The 20,758-nt window shown below is 36.1% G+C and overlaps 1 protein-coding gene and 1 long non-coding RNA gene across 5 annotated transcripts; one reads left to right on the forward strand and one right to left on the reverse strand.

The window, feature by feature from the left end:
• Positions 1 to 3,362: 3,362 nt before the first annotated feature.
• LOC133718513 (uncharacterized) lies at positions 3,363 to 5,332 on the reverse strand. 3 transcript variants are annotated; one of them, XR_009850341.1, is made up of 6 exons: positions 5,196 to 5,332; positions 5,071 to 5,098; positions 4,939 to 4,973; positions 4,679 to 4,755; positions 3,854 to 3,929; positions 3,363 to 3,718 (listed from the first exon to the last, which is right to left on the reverse strand). It is a non-coding gene; the product is annotated as an uncharacterized LOC133718513 (long non-coding RNA). The 3 variants fall into 3 exon arrangements; XR_009850340.1 differs by having other exon boundaries at positions 4,679 to 4,759; XR_009850339.1 differs by having other exon boundaries at positions 4,679 to 4,798.
• An 8,572-nt stretch (positions 5,333 to 13,904) lies between these two features.
• LOC133717083 (tryptophan N-monooxygenase CYP79A68-like) lies at positions 13,905 to 20,048 on the forward strand. 2 transcript variants are annotated; one of them, XM_062143718.1, is made up of 3 exons: positions 13,905 to 14,346; positions 14,455 to 15,044; positions 19,181 to 20,048. In XM_062143718.1, the coding sequence occupies exons 1-3, from the start codon at positions 13,983 to 13,985 to the stop codon at positions 19,808 to 19,810; spliced, it is 1,584 nt and encodes a 527-aa protein (XP_061999702.1). In that variant the 5' UTR covers positions 13,905 to 13,982; the 3' UTR covers positions 19,811 to 20,048. The 2 variants fall into 2 exon arrangements, with proteins under 2 accessions (XP_061999702.1, XP_061999703.1); XM_062143719.1 differs by having other exon boundaries at positions 19,190 to 20,048.
• Positions 20,049 to 20,758: the final 710 nt, after the last annotated feature.

Genomic DNA, 20,758 nt, shown 5'->3' on the forward strand with positions numbered 1-20,758 from the left:
CCTCATCATAGTCTCTGATGCGAACCAGTCAAAACTCGGTGCCCCGATATCAAAATCACCGTCGTCCTGTCCTCCTTCGAGATCGGGTTCGAGGCACTAGTTCAGCATGCCATGAATCTTTAGCCGCCGCCAAGATTCGGGAGAGACGAAAGCCAGCTGCAACCAGAGGCGTTGAGATCGAAAGCAACCAACCCAGGGGGGCGGTCCAACCCTTGCTGAATTCAAGATACCATTGAAAGGTAAGGGTAGACTGAGAGGTCTTGAGAGAGATTGGCAGGAGCCGCTGTGTGCATCGCCGCATAGGAGCAGCGCTATAGAGATCGCCGTTAGGGGAGGGCTAGGGTTTGCCATCCTTTGACGCTTCAGAGCATGAAGAAAATTTGGATATGAGAAAAGAAAGGAAATTAAAAATTTAAAGATAATTGAGATACTTTATTAGTCCTACTCCTTCCCTCTTAATACGCCCTTTCCTCTTAATACACCGTTCCGTTTTTGTCAATTGGCTCTTTTAGTTATTTATATATATTTTAGGACTAATTTCAGTTTACTCCCCTGAGGTTTAGGGTCGACATCATGTTAGTCCCTGTGGTTTCAATTTAATCAGTAACACCCTTATACTTTTCAATTTCATCAGCCATGTCCAATTTCTTGAGCTCCGTTTAAATCGGCCGTTAAATCTGACTTTGAGACTCACTTTAAGGGTTAAAATGGTCATTTCATTTTATTTTTTATTTTCATTTGCCATAACTTTCTTATTTAAAAGCTTATTAATTATTATGAAACTGAATTCTCTCTTACCAAACTAATTTCACGTTTTTTTTTTATTTCACCTCGTCTTTCTTTTTTTTGATCCACCTCTCCAAAGTCCAAACCATCTCCGGCCAGCTTCGAACACCGAGTACTAGCAGACCCTTCACCACCGAAGAAATAAAAACAATAATTACAACCTCAATTGCCGGTAGGAAACCTCGCAATCGGAGGCCTCCCCAAATCCATCACAACCTCAATGAGCGTGCCGATCTCCTCATGCCTATGTTGCTCTTTATCCTCTCCGACAATAACTCCAGAAATAGTTGCAACTCAGACGCAGCCTAGGTTTGTGACGTGGAAGCCGAATTCTGCGAAATCGATGACGATCCATTCTCGGGGAAGAACCGATTCGACGGCCTGCAAATCTCTGGGGAAGGAATTGCCGGTGAAAAGTGTCACTCAGATCGCTGGAAGAGGACGACGAGATGTTTTCACTGGTGCCGCCGGGTCTGGGTTCATTTTTTGTTTGAACAGTGGGAATTTCAAGATGGATGTGATCAAGATGGAGAGGTTGGGAGGAAGGAAAGGTTGGGGATGAGAGGTCATAGCTACTGTGGAGTTACTCTAGAATTTTCAGATTGTGATGTTCTTTGATCTAATTGCTGAGTAATTAAACGTGCTGGTGTTGGATTTGGAACAGTGAAAACTTCAAGTTGGTCCTTTCGTTGCTATTGCTGCTGGTGTGATGTTATTGCAACTTCTGATTGCGTTTCGGACTACGTTTGTGTAATTTCTATTGCTTGTTGAGTAGGGGCTAAGAAGAGGAGGATGGAGATGGAGGAGTAGAGACCAGAGGCCAAACAACGTCGGATTAACACCTACAGTGGGTATTTTTTGTTCTGTTTGTTTGTGTCCTAAAATGACCATTCTAGCCCTTACAGTGGGCCCCCAACATTGGATTTAACGTCCAATTTGGATGGAGCTCAAGAAATTGGACACGGCTGATGAAATTGAAAAGTATAAGAGTGTTACTGATTAAATTGGAACCACAGGGACTAACATGATGTCGACCCTAAACCTCAGGGGAGTAAACTGAAATTAGTCCTATATTTTATTTTAAGTGCCAATTGACTCTTTTAGATAATAATTTTTATTTATCTATATATGCTATTTTCTTTTTTGAAAGGAGTTGAGAATCCAGCCTAAGCTCCACGCCTGATTTCATTTATTATATTAATATTAAGATTTTGCAACGGGAGGGACCATACAATCTAACCCCGTGCTACATTAGAGCAATTACAATAATCTTTGTAGAGCATATCCTGAATAATAGTAGAAGTCTCATCTAACTAAACATCATCAATAAATAAAGAACTATACAAGGATAAAATTGTAATTTGTAAAAAGAAAAAAGATAAAGAAAAATATGAAAATAAGCATTATCAATTGCTCTCCAAAACTGCCAAGCACTCACTTCAACTGCTCCTCCTATTCAACTGCTCAAAATGGTTTCCTTATTTTATTTTTATTTTTATTTTTCAAAATTAAATACAAATACATACCGTGTGTTTTCCTTCTAGTTTTGTTTGGATAAACTTGCATTTCACTATTAAATCTGTACACACCTATACATACTAGGGCCTGTCACAGGTTTCATACCCAGTGGCGGATCTAGGTATAGGGTTGGGAGGACTCAAGCCCTCCTCAGACTTTCGGGTTGAAAAAAAAAAACTATATATATGATATATATTTTTTGTTTGTATGTATGTTTGTTTGACCAAGCCCACTTGAACTCCCGAATTATCGAAGTCAAACTCCTCTATGGCTATCCCAAACCATTCTCTCCATCCATCATAAACTGTCATTCTTTGTCTTCTCCTTCTTCCCAGAAAGGCCTAAATTCCATACTAAATTCAATCGTTGAACACTTGAACTCTCAAATTCTTATCTCCCTGCTCCTGCATTCCCACACTTGTGCATAATTACACCAAAGAAACATATGAATACGTAGTCCATCCCATTTTCGGATCCTAGATCTACTACTGTTCATACCACTACCAAACCCCGCAGGACCACCCATGTGCCAGGTCCAGGGTATGGACCGATACCCAGCAGGACGATACTCATGAGGAGCGGCGCCTTAGGTGACGCAGAGCAATGCTTTGCCCGCCAGGGCTCCCCAAAGTATGCACCAGAACCCACAAACTGAGGGACTGCATCCACATCGAAGAAAAGGGAAACACCCTTCACTTGCTGAGAGTATATAAGTCAAACCCAACCACCTCCAATAGGGTAATAACTTCTTGTCTCTTACTGTTACTCTGTCAAATTACATGCATAACCTTGCTTAAGCATCAGAGGGGCATAAACCGATCAGCTCAGTCTGTACCTCTGACACTGTGTATTTCCTTTGACAGGGCCCTAGAGTTATCTTTCTACCTGCTAGCGGGTACAACATTTTATCAAGCTACACCGAAGAAACTAGCTTAAATAAAAGCATAAACTCTCTCTCTAAAAAAAAAAAAAAATTAAATCATAAACTGCTATTGCAGTTGTTGAAGCACGTACTGCTCCCACTATCAAATGCACTTTTTTCTCTTCATTTCAACTAGAAAAAGCGTCCGCGCGTTGCCGCGGGTTTTTATTATCAATCGATCTATTTGTAGTCATGTACTCCAGCTAGGTTAAACTACATTGTGAGGTGCGGTGAGTAATGTGCTCATGTAGATAAATAACAATTTGATTTACTCACTCTTTAGAACAATTGGAATTGTTTGAAATGATGAAGTTTAGAAGATCAAGAAAATATTATTAACCCAAGGATAGGATATTTTAATCTTATACAATTCAATTAATAAAGCATGGCAGTTTCTTGCTATTACAAAAGATATGATACAAATTGAGAAATATATCTCTTGTACCTCCAATCTGATTTTGACCATCTTCCACCTCCCATTCCATAACCCAACTGTAGATTAAGATTGTGTATATATGTAATATGTTAGCAACTGATTTGAATTACAAATATTAACCAAGAAACCACGAACCAAAAAAAAAAAATCAATTAAGAATTAGGTATGAGAGGATTGGATTGAGAACCTACCAATGCTCTTGTTTTCAATTGGTGTCGTCTTGAGTTCCTTACACCTTCATCAAAGTAGATGGCCTCCATGTCAGATCTGTGATGCACATAAAATAAAGTCAAAAATAGAGACAATAGAAGTCCATAAACCACTGACAATAAGAGTTGCTAATGCACAGGAACAAAAAACCAATTAACCATATATTACTCAGAAAAATAGGTGTCTCATCGATTGTCTAACAGTGGTTTAGAGTCTTCGGGGTGTATAGAGAGAGAAAAAAAAAAGTATGTTTTTGGCAAATAACATTTATTTAGATTAATAAGTAAAATGATATATCCAGAAGTAAGAACAATAATGATGACACCCAAGATTTGATATAATCGAAACTGATGAGTTCCCTGTGAGGAACTCTCACCATTAAACAGTAAAATTATATGGATGGAGAATATTGTTCTAGTTAGTCAGGACATTATATTGCATGCAGTACTGAAAATTAATGCTTTTTGTATACCAATAACCCAATACTTGGAACCTACCTCTGAGAGGGTTCTGAATTGTTTCAACCAAGTTATATTCTTAAGTGGTTATAATGTGCTCTTATCAAGCTAAGCTGAGGAGGTAAAAAGATATCCAATAAATTTGTAAACTAATTCGAATCAAAATTGTAAACTATCACTGCTACTGAAAGATTACCAATAGAGGAATCTCTAAGCTATAATTTCTTCTCCTTTGGCTTGGTGTTTCTTTTCTCTTCTTAGAATTAGCAGTTTTTTCTTTTTTCAAAAAAAAGGAAAACAAACCCAGAAACACAATACAAAGAAAGAAGATCAAAGAGGAATACCAACCTTCCCGGAGACTGTTATCCAGCAATTCTTCCTGCACTTATGTTGGCAACCCTTCCACCCAAGGTATTCCTCTCTTTCTGGCTAATGCCAACAATCATTTCAAACAAAAATTCTCAAAACCTAGATAATGCCACAGCACAAATAGAGAAAAAACTAACCATAAATCTCTAACTTTGTCCAAGAAATCAGAAACCTTCATATGAATATCAGTGGAAAAAGGAGAAACAACAAAAACATCAATCAAATTGAGAAAACCATACCCCAACCCTTTGGCTCTAAGATCCGCAAATTCTTCCTGCAAAAGCGATATAAGAAAAAACAACTGAATCAGAAACCAAACGAAGGCGGGAGCGAAATTTCACAAATTAACACACGGGCTAGAAGTTCCCAACCCTTGACTCTAAGATCCTCAAATTATTCCTGCAAAACCGATATAAAAACAAACCCCACTGAATCAGAAACCAAACAAAGGTGCGGGCGAAATTTCAGAAATTAAGAGACGGGTGCAGTTGATTACGTGATTACATCAACTGACCATAATTTCCCTTCGATCCGTCTATCTCTTCGTGCAAAGCGAAGAAACGCACGGTATCTCTCTCTCTCTCAATCGTTCTTGATTGACCGCTCTGGATATCGAGCAACCTGTGTGCTGGCAGCAATCCAATCAGAACATTATAGAACATTATAGAGCAATGGCATCCTGTAAATAAGGAACATAGGAAGGGCAAAAATGCCATTTTACTGTTAAATGAACAGTTGAATGAACAGTGCCTAGGAACAGTAATTCGGCTTTAGATGTATGTATAATGTGAGCAATTCTATATACACTTCTCCTTTTAATTAATACTAGCCTTCTTGCACTCGCATACGCGCGTGCAAGGGCCGCGCTCACGCGTGCGAATTATGATTTTGACTGTGGTATGGTTTGCATGTGCATCACATCTTCATTTCTAATAAAAGCCAAGTACCTAAGATTGACAAATATTCTACCAACCTTACAATTAATCAAGATTTGATAACTTGGCCTCTTTACATTCACTTCGGTTTTTTTCCTTCTTTTTCATGCTTCTTCAACCGTTTCTTCCCGGCATCATTTGTTTTCTCTTCTAATCTCTTTGGTTTTCTCCTCCCCCTCTTCTTTTGCTTTTTTTTTTTTTTTTTTTTTTTTCTATTTTCTGCAATGACCCAAATGATCTCACTATGAGAGGGATTTTTCTAAAGGAGGATCAGAAAAAATGTGTTCAAATCAGCATTAATTACTTAGGTAGTGTATAATCATATTAAAAACAAAAACAAAAACAAAAAGACATTACAGACCTGGATAAGTCGAAGGATTATTTGTCCATAGAAAAAAAGTCCAGGCAGGCCATGATTATCATATATGCAGTTTATCCTTATACCAATGAAGGGGCTACCAAGGCAGCAACTCCAAACCTCAGAAGGCAATATAACATAATTAAGGCAGAAACATAATACCTCTAACCCCTTCCCACTACACTTAATTAAGGCTCACGAACTGAAATTTCGCCATAATGAAAGTCTGAAACCATCATTTGAAGAACACTAATTATATTGGAGTTTCCTGTAATCAAATTGTTAACTTTCGTCAATAGAGTCACTCGTTGCTTTAACACTACCACAATATCTGAAGCACAAATCAAAGCCAAAGTTAAAAAATATCATTGTTTGAGATGAAATTCGAAACTGTTGGCACCATTCCTTTGCCAGTCACTACTTAGTTTTCTCATTTTTAATATGCTAAACAAAAAAAAAAAATCAGCAAAACCAACCTTATATGAACAATCTTCCTCTCCCAGAACCCTTGTGAATTCCACCTATCAAGACAAAAAAAAAAAAAAATTGTGCAAGATCAGTTCAAGGATGATTAATCATCCCAACATAACAAACAGTTGCAGTACCGTAGAGAGATCACACAACCAAAATTGATGACGCAAAAGGAAACCAAAAGGGAAAGAATTTCTTATCTTAAAGTACGTAATTGCCATCAATCATTTCACCGGGAATTTGCTAAACACAATTGTGATGGAAGAGGTTAAAAGTATAGAGCTATACAGTACAATTGTTACATGTAAATTAGACAAAAGAACCTAGAGCTTTGCATAATCTATAGTAACACATCACCCGTGGCAATGTTTCCATCAAGAGGACGAAGTTCTATTTGATTAATTTTCTCGTTGGGGACTTATTCTATCGATTGAAGTCTACGATCTTGAGCGAAGATTGCTTGGGAAAGAAAAAGAAATTGTTTTCTGCTCGCCAATAACAAATCTTGAAAGGAGGAGAGAACGTAAGAGAAGAAAACTGCAAATCAGTTTTTATTCCTCCAACTACTTGTGGGAGAGTTTGTGGGAGAGAAGAAAACTGCTTGAAAGTGGTTTCTGTTTGTTATCTTTTTACTCTTTTATCCTCTTTGAATAAATTTCTCTATATTAAGCAACTAATAAACCAAGGGCAATCGCAGGGTTTTTTGAAAATTTAACCTTAAGCCTTATTGGCTTAATTAATACTGATAAACCCAATAATTTTTTTTGCCAATTTTTTTCCCATTTTTTCTTTCCTGCCCTTTCTTTTTCTCCCTCATCTCTCTACCAAACTGCACATGTTGTCTATAACAACTCTCTCTATCTCCCTCTCTCTCTTTTAATTACTCTCCCGGATCAGTAATGGTTGATCGATACCACAACTTGAAATTTTTAAAAGGATTAAATTATGTTTAGTCCCTGTACTATGACCCTTTTTTCGTTTCAGTCCCTGACATTCTCAATTAATCTGAAAAGTCCCTAACGTCAAAATTTCCGTCTGATTGGTCCCTCCCGCGTCAAATTAGGAGTTGACCTTAGGTGAAATGTCCAATATACCCCTCTGTTATTTCTTTTTCCTTTTTAATTTCTTTTTCTCCTTTTATTTTTATTTTTTCTTTTTAATTTCTTTTTCTTTTTAATTTCTTTTTTTCCTTTTTTTCTTTTTAATATCTTTTTTGCTTTTTCTTCTTTTTTTCTTGTTCCTTTTTAATTTTTTTTCCTTTTTTTCCTTTTTAATTTCTTTTTTGCTTTTTCTTCTTTTTTTCTTGTTCCTTTTTAATTTCTTTTTTTCCTTTTTTTTTTCTTTTCATTTTGCCTACTTTCTCCTTCCTCAACCCACCAATCCCATTCCGATCAAACTCCACAACCCATCTGTTTCTCTCCCCAAATTGAAATCAAACCCAGCAAAGACCTAGCTTGGCTGTGCAGAGATGGACTAGAGTAAAAGCAAGAGGCTAGGAGCTGATCGATCACTTCATCACCTTCTCTGAAGCCATCTCCCTCTGTTGGGATCCGCCCTCGCCGACGCCATCTCCCAAACACAAGCAGATCCCAATCAGCTCGGAAATTCGCCGCTAAACCACTCCCCTCTTGTTTTCACAGCCTACTTCTCTCTCTCCCACTCAAATCTCACTTTCTCTCTCCACATCAAGCCTCAATCTGGAAACTTTTCACTGAAAACTACAATTTTTTCAGACTCTGAGGTTTTTGGGTCTTGCTCAAAATGGTGATATGGATTTTGGGTCTGGTTGAAATGATGGTTTTTGATGGCCAAGTTGACCAAACCCAGAAGTGAAGAAGAAGAATAGTGATGGAAAAGGAAAATGGCCGCCGGCGTGGAGAATAATAATTGGGGTTTCGGGTCGATCTGGATTGGTTCGCCGTCGTGGCGCTACCGATGCAGCAGGATACGATGGTCATTAAAAAGGAAAAAGAAAAAAGAAAAAGGAAAAAAGAAATTAAAAAGGAAAAAGAAAAAAGAAAAAAAAAAAGGGCCGCCAGCATAGAGAACAAGAATTGGGGTTTCGGGTTGATCTGGATTGGTTCGCCGACGTGGCGCTACTGATGCAGCAGGATACGATGGTCATTAAAAAAGAAAAAGAAAAAAAAAGGAAAAAAAAAAGAAATTAAAAAGGAACAAGAAAAAAAGAAGAAAAAGCAAAAAAGATATTAAAAAGAAAAAAAGGAAAAAAAGAAATTAAAAAGAAAAAAAAGGAGAAAAAGAAATTAAAAAGAAAAAATAAAAATAAAAGGAGAAAAAGAAATTAAAAAGGAAAAAGAAATAACAGAGGGGTATATTGGACATTTCACCTAAGGCCAACTCTTAATTTGACGCGGGAGGGACCAATCAGACGGAAATTTTGACGTTAGGGACTTTTCAGATTAATTGAGAATATCAGGGACTGAAATGAAAAAATGGTCATACTACAGGGATTAAACAGAATTTAATCCTTTTTAAAATGAGGCATTTATGTTCTAAGGCACTCTAAAAGGACCATTACTGATCATTCTCTAACTCTAAGCACTAAATCATATTAATCAAGCACTGAGCACGGGGGGAGAGAGAGAAACAAGCTTGAGACGGATGCTCTGTTTTACTCTAACTCTACTCCACAGTTGAGATCGTTGCCGTTTACAAGTAAGACGTCTTTCTTATAAAACGATAAGACCTTTTCATCACTCGAAAAATTGCCAAGGCCTTTCCTTTTCCGTTCTTCTATGATTAAAGGTGTGACCTTTGATGTTTAAACTTTAAAGGTTCGACACCAGAGAGAAAGAGAGTTGTTGTTGTTGACAACAAATGCAGCTGGGGAGAGAGAAAAGGGAGAAAAAGGAAGGATAGGAAAGGGAAAATGAGAAAAAAATTGTCAAAAAAAATTATGGGGTGTGTATTAATAAAAAAGGGATGTGTATATAGAATTACTCTTTCAATGTGCCTTATGTTTTTTTTTTGTTGAAACTGAATAATTTATTACTTGGGGGAATCAATCCTCCATTAGGGCTGCACACGGATTGGGTTGGATCGGTTTTGAGTCCAAACTGTCTCTATGCCAAAGTGAGCGGTTTAGGCATTTTAGAAAACCGGTCATAAAAAAAAAAAGCTCAATCCGACCCAATCCAATCCAATTAAAAATGGTTTGGTTTGGTCGGTTAGGCGGTTTTCACCTATATAATATTAACATGTTATTTATGAAAAAATTCATAGTAAATTGAAAATCAATTCAATACCAAACCAAACCATTTATGAACTGGGTTGGTTTGGTTTCTCTTGTACTTAAACCGCGGAATCCGAACCGACCGGTATGTTTGAAATATAAGAGAAAAAGTTTTTATATATATATATATATACACATAATAAATATATATTCATTTGTTTGGTTTGTTCTAAGTAAGTTCTAAATCTCCAGTTATAACTTTATTCTCAAATGATATACTATCATATTGAATTCAAGGCCCGGCCTAAAACCTTATTATATAATCTCTACAATTTTTTTGATCCTTTCATATCACATCTCTGATCTCTCAATCTCTCATTCTTTGACCTTTAATACTATCATATTAAGTTAATATTGATGGCTAAGTCGTTAGATAAGTGAATCACTTTGAATCTAATTTAGGTTTTAGTTTTGGACTATATGTTTTGGATTTTAATTATTGAATTTTAAATTTAGATAATTTAACATAATTTCAATTCTTGAGATTGAATTTAACTATTTTTACTATAGTTAAAAAAGCTTAACCAAACCATATTTATCGATCGGTTTTGGCCGGTTTGTACCATGTTTTGCACACCCCTAATCCTCCATAGATCTTATGTTAATTACTGTTGTATCCGCCATACATATTAAATTACAGATTTTTTTTTGTTTAATTAAAGAAGGGTAAGTTCAAGTATTTTAAAAATTTAACTGTAAGCTTTATTGACTTAATTAATACTGACTATTCAAAAGGCGATCCGTGAGGATCCGGCCGTTGGATCTTTGTATAATTTTGAGAGGATGATCTTAAGGGCGATCCGTGAGGATCAGACCGTTGGATCATCATATAATTGTGAAAAGACGATTTAGAAGGCGATCGGTGAGGATCCGACCGTTGGATCATCGTTTAATTGTGAAAAGACGATTCAAAAGACAATCCGTGAGGATAGTTCATTTACGAACCAAATTTAATTATTTTACATTTAATCGCCACGTTGTGAAAATTGTTTTATGGAAATAAATATTTGTTTTAAACGTATTGCTTCCTCATGACTAAACCAACAATTTCTTTCTTAAACACTGTTTCAAGTATTTGAAATACTCAATCGACTATTTGAAAATATCCCCAGATGTGGAATGGGGGCGCTTAAATAGTGAGTATTTAAAAAAAAAAAAAAAAAAACCTGCCCATATTGAAAACGGGTAAATGGGTGGGTATGAGTTTACCTGTTTAGAAATGGGTTGGGTATATACCCATATCCGCGAATTATTTGATGAGTATTACCCACAAACTATTATTGGGTGGGTATTACCCAATGGGTATGAATGCCAACTCTATTCCTCGCTCGTGTTGACCATATTGACCGGAATTGGCAATTTCGTCCTTTTGTCGGTAACTCAAATTAGCTCAATTTACTTCTCGTTTTTCCTCGATTTGCGCAATTCTGCTTATTTCCTACAAAATAAATAACAGTGGATTAATTACATAATAATTGACTTGAGGATTAACTTATTTCTAGTGTTTTAGATACAGCTTATTTCCTACAAAATAAATAATAGTGGATTAATTACATAATAATTGACTTGAGGATTGACTTATTTCTAATGTTTTAGATACAATTACATGCATAGAAATACGTGTAATCAATTACCAACTTCAAAACCAAAGCTTTCGGTTTCAAAATTGAGCTACCAATTATCAACCAAAAGTTTCGGTTTTTAATCATGTTTACCAAATTCGGTATTTCGGTTTTCGGTATTACCAACTTTAGAACAACTAATTCTTTGTAATATAAATTAGAATGGACAATAATAGGTTGTTCAATTTTATATTCATAAACTTTGTATTCATCTACTTATTATAGCTTTATTTTGTACATATGACATCAAGTTTGTACCATTTTCAATAAAACTAGGTTATTTAACCATCTTTGACGAGATTACTTAAAGAGTTAAAGTACATGTATTATTAATGTAGTATATGTAGTAATGTTCATACTATTATGAAAGTTTTTATGTTTATTATTTAATATGCATGTATGTGTATTGAAAATTATAGTATATAAAGCTAATATTTAGATAATCGGTAGATTCAGTATTTACCAAAATCTGTTTACCAAACACAAAATATCATTTGGTATTCGATCAAGTGGTAATTACCAAACATAGTAAACGTATCAACACAAACCAACGTAATCACCCAACAACATATATTTAACACCGAAAACTAGCTACACTACAACGCTAGATGCCATAGCCATCGCACCCGACAACGAAACTGGCCCACTACACTTGTGGGAGTCATTGTCTCTGTGACCTTATTGAATGAATGAGATGTTTGATTAGATGGATATAAATATACCCAACTTGGATGTTGCTTAATCTCTAACAAATCCTAATTATTCTATGCACCGACGGTGCAAGTGACCCAACCCTTATAAAATAATCTCAACCCTTGATATTTATTATCAACTTTATTTTTAATAAACAAAAATTGTATTTAATGCAATCTAACCATTCATTTATGTTGGTGCAAGTGCACGGCGGTGCTCTGAATAATCTCTCGCTATATATGTCATTAGAATTCAAGTGGCAGCCACTAACAAAAGAGAGTGTGAGTCTGTGATGACTGTTGATCAGATCTGTTCTATTTTTGGGAAATGAAATTAGCACTCTTTTTGTTGTCGCAAATCACACCCTACTATTTATTTTGTTAAGCACATATCTATATAAATACACTCATACATAAGAGAAGAACGGGGTGTGGTCTGCAAAATGTAATTACGTAGGGAATAACTAATGAGATAAATAAACTAATTTCAACCGCCTCATTATTCTCTACATTGGATTAATAAAAAATCAATTGAATAAGTGAACAAGTATGCAAGTCGATTGCATTAAAAAGTTTAAAACAATTAGGAGGTGAACCTTTAACGAATATCAAGGTTACACCATCCTTGCATCCTATCATGCATGTGGATAAAATGACAAATGGAAGAGAACCAGGGAAAAAGAAGTCTAAAACCCTACTCCATACTTTGTACACTATAATGGAGAGATGCAAATTTAAAAATTCCAGCATATATAACAAACAACATATTCTGATACCATATTAAACAAACTTAACTTCAAACATTTAATTTAGAGGAGGAGAATTGCCTACCAACATTTTACATCAAATTTTTTATTGTCAAACTCATTTTATATTATAACTTATTAACTTTCTTAAAGTCGGAGAACATGTTGCCCTTGTTATTATAGACTGAATTCATACAGTGACGGAAATCGTCTACAATTGGATTGATAGTGGATATTGTATACTATCAGCTAGTGTGCTAAATGACTGAATCTATACAAAAACAAGTATTCGTAGTCTAACTCAATGAATTGGTCTACCATTGAGATGAAGAAGATTTTTCCAACGATATTATTCAATACCAAGTAGTATTTCTCGACCTAGAATTTCATATTCTTGATGGTTTCTGGTTGGCTATTTATTGTCGGGAACCAACTACCTTGCTAAAGCTATCATGATCCCACGCAATTATTATTCAGCTAGCAAAGCTATCATGATCCCACGTAATTATTATTCAGCATCACTGAAGTATACCAACATATCAGCATCACTACTACTGCCTTTTCCTTCCTGTGCTCAGAAAGCAACTTCCCGTCAGGTCGCTACTACTGGTTCTTCCGCTCGTTTATATTTAGGAGTGAGATAGCTAAAAGTTAAAATGGAGAGTCTGATGAAGCTGCTAAAATTAATAAAAAAACTAAACATACTCTCTAAAATAACTAATGAGCCAAAATAAAGTCTATTAAACATGTTTTTATAGTTAAAAAAAAATTAAAAAATATAAAAATAATAAAAAATTGAATCTAGTCAAACCCATCAGTCAGTCAGATTATAATGGCTAAAGTTCAAATAATTTGATCTGATTCAGGTGAGTTAAACCCATCCGTTGATATAATATAGTTGACTATTTGACCATACTGTTAGGACTCACCGATATGTCGTATCATAGTTGGTTATACAACTGCTTTTGGAATCTGCTTTTGATCCAAAAGTGCTTCTAGATGACAATGAGGTTGTTTGGTAATAAACTCCAAAATTGTTGCTTTTGTGCGGAAGCGCTTCTATGGGCAGCAGGAAATCACTATATAATGTGTGTCTTATCCCTCATGCAATTCATTTGGACACATCTAAGAAAAGCCTCTCGTTCTTCTTCTTCATGCCTCTCTGCAAATCATAGCACCAGTCACTACTAAACTCATCAAGTCATCATGATTCCTGTTATTGCAGTTTTACTTTTCTTTGCCTCATCCATCTTTTTAGGCTTTCTTATCCAAAAAACGAAGCGAATAGTACTCCCACCAGTGCCACCTCTCCCTCCAGGACCAAGCCCATGGCCGATCATTGGATGTGTACCAGAGATGTGGAGGAACAGACCAGCATACAGATGGATACATGACCTTCTGAAACAGCTTAACACTGATATTGCATGTGTACGACTAGGAAAAGTTCATGTGATCGCAGTCAAATCACCTGAAATTGCCAGAGAATTCTTGAAAAAACACGACGCTGTTTTCGCTTCACGACCCATTACCATGGCTACTCACCTCTTCAGTAGTGGATACTTGACAGTAGGTATATATAGACTGAACTTTCAGTATAAATTATATATGGTCTATTTTGCATGTGTACGTGCGTTTGATATCGATCTTTACTACTTTTGACTCCTTAATATATGGACAGGTGTTACACCTATAGGAGAGCAGTGGAAGAAAATGAGAAGGGTTTTGATTGCCGAAGTGTTTAATCAGTCCAGACTATGGTGGCTACTCGATAAGAGAAACGATGAAGCGGACAATCTTGTGAAGTTTCTCTATAGTCAGTGCTCGAACAGTGAGAATGGTTCGGTGGTGAATGTGAGAATTGCAGCTCAACATTACTCAGCAAATGTGATGAGAAGAATGTTCTTCATCACGAGGTACTTTGGCAAAGGGAGAGAGGATGGAGGGCCAGGACTTGAAGAAGAATTACACGTCTCTGCGCTTTTCACATTGGTCTTGCATACGTATGCATTCTGTGTATCCGATTACCTTCCATGGTTGAGACCGTTTGACATAGGTGGGCATGAGAAAAAGGTCAAGGATGCTTTGAAAATTATCAAGCAGTATCAGGACCCTATTATAGATGAGAGAGTACGAAAGTGGAGGTGCTCAAATCAGGAGAATAGGATCAAGGCGCCTGTAGAGGAGAGCCTGCTCGATGTTTTCATCTCACTCAAAGGTGCAGATGGGCAGCCTTTATTATCAGCTGAAGAAATCAAAGCACAAATCACTGTAAGATATTCTTATATAGATCCACAACTGTTAGACTCAAGTACTGCCTTGAAAGTGATAATTGCATTTGCATGCAAGTCATATATATATGGTAATAGATTATAAACTCTTTTCACCTTAAAAGTAGTTCTTATTATCACTTTTAACTATTCTTTTGACCAACTTACAAGAAAATAAGGAGCATCGATTTGAAATATTTTAAGTTAGTTAAGTGATGACATTTATGATTGTATATTCTCAATTCAATGAATCATTCAATATATTAAGACCCTTTCATTCGCCAATTTTTTCGTTAAAAAAGGTGAGGCTATTTCTTTAGGGTTTAGGTTTTGAGAAATTTTAAATACACACCCCAAATTACTTAATACACATCTCCATTATTTTATATTTCAAATCAGATTTTATAAGTAGATTAAATGACCAAAATAGACTTCTATGTATTAGAAGAAAAAATCTCTAAAGAAATAACTAGTAACCCTAGGCGGCCTCCTTTGTGCCGCACCAAAACCCAACGCAACAGTCGGCCTCCTTTGCCGGCGCTCTCTACCATTCTTGATTCCTTGCATCACTACATCCAGATCTCACAATGGCTAGTATTGATTCTGTCACCAAAAGCTTTGCTACCTCGCTAGCTATCGTTACCAATGAGGTTGTTGATATCTCCTCCATGGAGAATGGGGGGGGGGGGGGGGGGGGGGGGGGGCGCAGCGGAATGCACAGTCCTACCTCTTGGCAAGGCCTCTGACTTCCAAGCCAACAAATGCTTCTGATCTGCGGAGGCATTTTCGTCGAATATGGGTGCTAAACAAGGGTTTCAGTGTTCAGCCGAAAGCTCCGGATAGATTCCTCTTCTCCTTTGATCTCCGGGGAGATAGAAATAAAGTTTTGATGGGTGGTCCGTGGAGTTTCAATCGTGCTTTGGTTGTCATGCAGCCATATGATGGAGTAGCACCTCTGCAATCTGTGGAGATGGAGGACCTTTTCTTTTGGGTTCGCATCACTGACATGCCGCCCGCATATGAGCACAGGAACACTATTGCCAATGTTGCCTCCATTGCGGGTAAATTTCTTCATCTGGATCAAAAGTTATTTGATGCAACTCGGGAAATTAGGGTTAGGGTTTCTCATGCAATTTCGAAACCCTTCTTCCTGCACAAAACCCTAAAATTTGGCAAAGGGGTAGAACAAGAGGTTCACTTCTTTTTTGAGAATCTTGTGGGCAAATGCACTATATGCCTTTGTGTGTATCATAAGGGGGCAGCGTGTCAGGCAGCAACTACTGCGCCGGTGGTCCAGGAAGCTCCCACACCGGCGGCACGAAAAATAAATCTCACTCGCCCCTTCTTAGGTTTTCACGAAAATCAGTTCAAGGATGGCTTGTTTCGCTTCCATGGAATTTCCACCCCCATTCTCCCACCTGTGGGAAGGTCTCTTTTTGGAGGTGCTGGGACTAGTAAGGTACGCAAACCCATTGTTCTTCGTCATGCAGGAAAGACACATACTAATGACGACAATGAATTGGCTTTGGTACCTGTGGATACCGATCCGCCTACTAAGAGAAATCGGCCCTTTCCATCTCCAAAAAAATTGCAGTTTATGATGTCTGATTTGCTAGAGGGTAAAACAAGCCCTATTGCTCCCTCAAAGAAGGTAAAACTGCCTGAATTCCCTACAAAATTCAATGCAAAATCTCTGGGTTTGATGGAAACACCAGGAGGTATGCTTGTGCCTGCAGAGGGTATGATGCCCAAACCTTTACAACTTGAGCTTCCTAGTGGCAAAAAGAAGAGAGGTCGGCCTTTGGGAGCAAAGAACAGAAATCCACCAAAAGCAAAAAAGGTTCCTGCTGAAGATGTCCTGAGTTTTCTGTATTCAGGCAAGCCTCCAAGCCCTAGCTTCAAGGGCAAGGAGAAGATATAGGGTTTTTCTTTTGTTAAGCCTATAAACTATGTAAATGTCTGGCATAGTTATAGGCTCGCTTAAATAAGTGAGCGATAAGTTCGAATAGAGTAGGTCTATCCTATGTACCACTGTGGCTCCTCCACGAATTCTTGCCTGGCCATTGTTATGTGTCAGCGGATGGGTATGTAATGGCCTTCTTGGCATGAGATATTATAAATGGATTTCCATTATTCAAAAAAAAAAAATGTATTAGAAGAAAAATAATAATAATCATATCTTCCTTATATGATTCTATAATTATAAACACAATAAATATCTATACATGCATCCTCATTTAAAACCAATATAAACTATAAAGTTAGAAACCATCTAATTTAAATTTTTCTTAAATAAATTGTAATTAAATGGGTGAGAAACCATATAATTTAGAATGGCATTAAAATTTTAAAACAAATCGCTTTACTCACACTTTTAGTTCATTTTTTTTTTTCTAAAAGTCATGATCAGTCAATTTGTTATCTAATATAAAACATCACAGGTATAAAATTTTGTATTTGTTAATTTGTTTGACCATCCAATGACAATTTCATAGTTTCGCCATTGTGGAGAAACTATTGATACAGTTTTGGTTGAATGTTCAACTCAGAATTTTACACTTGATCAATATGGTGTTTGGTGGATGCAAACTCAAATAATACAAAACCTATTTCTAAGCATCTATATGCAGGAAACAATAATGAATCCTTATGGATTTCCCAATAACTAACACAAGTAATTAATATGGTCAATTATAAAACACTAAATGTTAATATATACTAATCAAATTAAATAGTAGTCTTAATATAGTTAAATAATAGTATATTTCATGGTTTTTTAGTTTAAGGATATTTTAGATAATTTGGGTTGTGTATTTAGTAAAATATTAGAATGAGAAATTAAATGGTAGGTGTATTGAGTAATTAAGGAGTGTGTATTAAGTAATTAGGGGTGTGTATTTAAAACTTCTCTTAAGTTTTGGTATGTTAACATTTCTCATACATGTCATTTTTCGTGTAATATTTACCAGTTTAACAACTCATAATTAAATTTTTTTTTTTTGAATGAATTCACAAAAGTTCTTTCATTTTTCATATAGATAGATATAGAAAGTTTATAGAATCAGTTGGACTACCACTTCACCACTCATATGGTAACTAGAAAAAACTCATCATTAAGATAAGAGTGCGGCTATTGCCACCATACTATTTTCTTTGTTCACCCTACTTACTCATTACACCCTACATTTTAATTTCAATTATTAAAATTACTTATCTAACCCATTTCTCTTTCCAAGAGTATCCTTATATGACATATCCAATTAAAAAAATATTTTTTTTAAGAAAAATCTCTTATTTAATTTATACCAATAAAAACACTAAAATATATTCAAGTTTTCTAAGTAATTTTTTTGTTTTGTTTCGATGTTCCTCTATTTTAGTCTATGTCAAAAGGTTAGTTATAAGTTAACAACTATGAGCAATGAAAAAAAAAATTAATTTTTTTTCTTGTGTTTTAAATTTTACTTTCGCTGTTCACAAAGGGTATTGCAAAGATTTTAATGAAGTTAACATTAATAGTTTTGTGAATTGAATAACAAATTAACAATGAGGATGCAACAAAAAGACAAAAAAAAAAGTAATAAATTCAAATTTGGGTGGAGAATATGAAGATTATTGTTATCCAATGAGGAATTAAGTAGTTTTTGTATTTAATTAATTGGTTATCTATTTATTTTTCTTAGAGATTTGGATTTTAGAAAATCAGTGTACTTATTAGTCATTTTATACTTGGGTAATATAGTCTTTCTATAATTCAAATGTTTGTAGGGTGAACTAAGAAAATAGTAGGGTGGCAATAGCCGCACCCTTAAGATAAATAAGATCGTAGCTATAGTAAAATAGGTTCTTGTTTGAGTAATCAAGTCCTAAAAGTGGCAATTGCATGTATTTCATATGATACCAATGTAGAATTTCCCAAACTAAAAAGTTATAATATATGAAATACGTGCAGTTATCACTTTTAGAACTTAATTACTCAAACATGAACCTATTTTACTCTAATGAGAACCTTATTTACCTTTAACAAGAACTTTTTTGTAGTTGTAACATAAATTGTTAAAATGATAAATTATTACATGAAATAGAAATAATTTGAATGGACATATATAACTATATATGTATATATTTTCTGATCAGGAACTACAGCTTGCCACGGTGGATAATCCCTTCAGTATATCAGAGTGGGCTCTATCAGAAATGCTGAACCAACCTGAGATGCTTACAAAAGCACAAGAGGAACTAAATAGGATAGTGGGAATCGACATGCTTGTTCAAGAATCTCATATCCCTCATCTCCCTTACATAAGGGCTTGTGCAAGAGAATCGCTCCGGCTGCATCCCGTTGCACCATTCAATCTTCCCCATGTTTCCATTGATGATGCTATAGTAGCAGGCTACTTCATCCCAAAGGGCAGTAGTGTTATTCTAAGTCGTTTAGGCCTCGGACGCAACCCCAAAGTCTGGGAAAACCCGTTGAGATTCGACCCCGAGCGTCATTTAAGTGGAGATGCCAATCAACAGGTGGAGCTGGAAGAACATGAGCTGAGGTTCATTTCATTTACTACTGGAAGGAGAGGTTGCATGGGTGGTACGCTTGGGACTACCATAACTGTGATGCTCTTTGCTAGGCTTCTTCAAGGGTTTACATGGAGCATGCCACCCAAGGTGGATAAGATTGACCTCACTGAGGCTCCAACCCTTTTCAAGCTCAATCCTTTGCATGCACATGCTAAACCTCGCTTGCCTGCTGCTATGTATCCGGTTTAGGTGTTCCAGAGTAAACCGCATATAAAACCCTTGGCTAGCTAGTTCATAAATAAAGCCCTATTAAGAATATGATCACTATGACCAAGCTGTACGTACTAGCTAGGAAGCTAGCTATTCCATCATTTTGCATTCTATGATGAAGTAGCTCGGATATCTCTGGCCATGCCAGAGGCTAGCTTCTATCATTTTGCATGTATGTACGGGGTTGAGGTAAGCTTGCTTGTGTAGATTAATAATATCCGGCCTTATGCTTTCTATACTAACTAGATAGTTAACCCGCGCAATGCTGTGGGGTTATTTTATTTTTATTTTTTTAAACACAAATTTATACATAGTAGAGTAACGATTATAAGTCAAGAAATGTTAACTGATGCTGCGGGTTTGTTTGAAGACGTTATCATTTTAATATATTACAAAAGCTGGTAAATAAATAAAGCATACCCATAAGGTATATTGATGAATATCCCTGCAGAACCTCTCTAAGGTATGTATGTGTAGCGTGTCTTCTCATACAATATATGCTACAACAATATGCAAATTCCAAATGATCGACTTTCTTGCTCTTCATAGACACTTCAATCAAAAACACTCAACCCGAGTCAAAATTTTGAAAAGATAATTCTGGTGTGCTGTTGACCAAGCAAACCCCTTCAACAAAGCTCCATTAATAAAGGACAGCCAAAGTTTTGCTTTAGGAGATAATTTTGCATAATCTTTACCGCAACAAATAGATAAATAGCTTAATCTTCTCCTTCGTGAAAGGATATGCTTTCCTGCAGTTTTATGAATTTCAGCAAGGTATTCCATTCGGCTAGATCAAACCATGACTAAATACATCCCACTGATCCCAGGTAGTGAGGTTCTCCTTCATTAGCCTGCATTAATTCAAACATTGCCTTACCCTTCACATTCCCATCACAGTCTTACATTCTCAACACAAAAGTGATT

This window comes from Rosa rugosa, chromosome 6 (genome assembly GCF_958449725.1).
Source record: "Rosa rugosa chromosome 6, drRosRugo1.1, whole genome shotgun sequence".
In the NCBI taxonomy this organism is placed as follows: Eukaryota; Viridiplantae; Streptophyta; class Magnoliopsida; order Rosales; family Rosaceae; genus Rosa; species Rosa rugosa.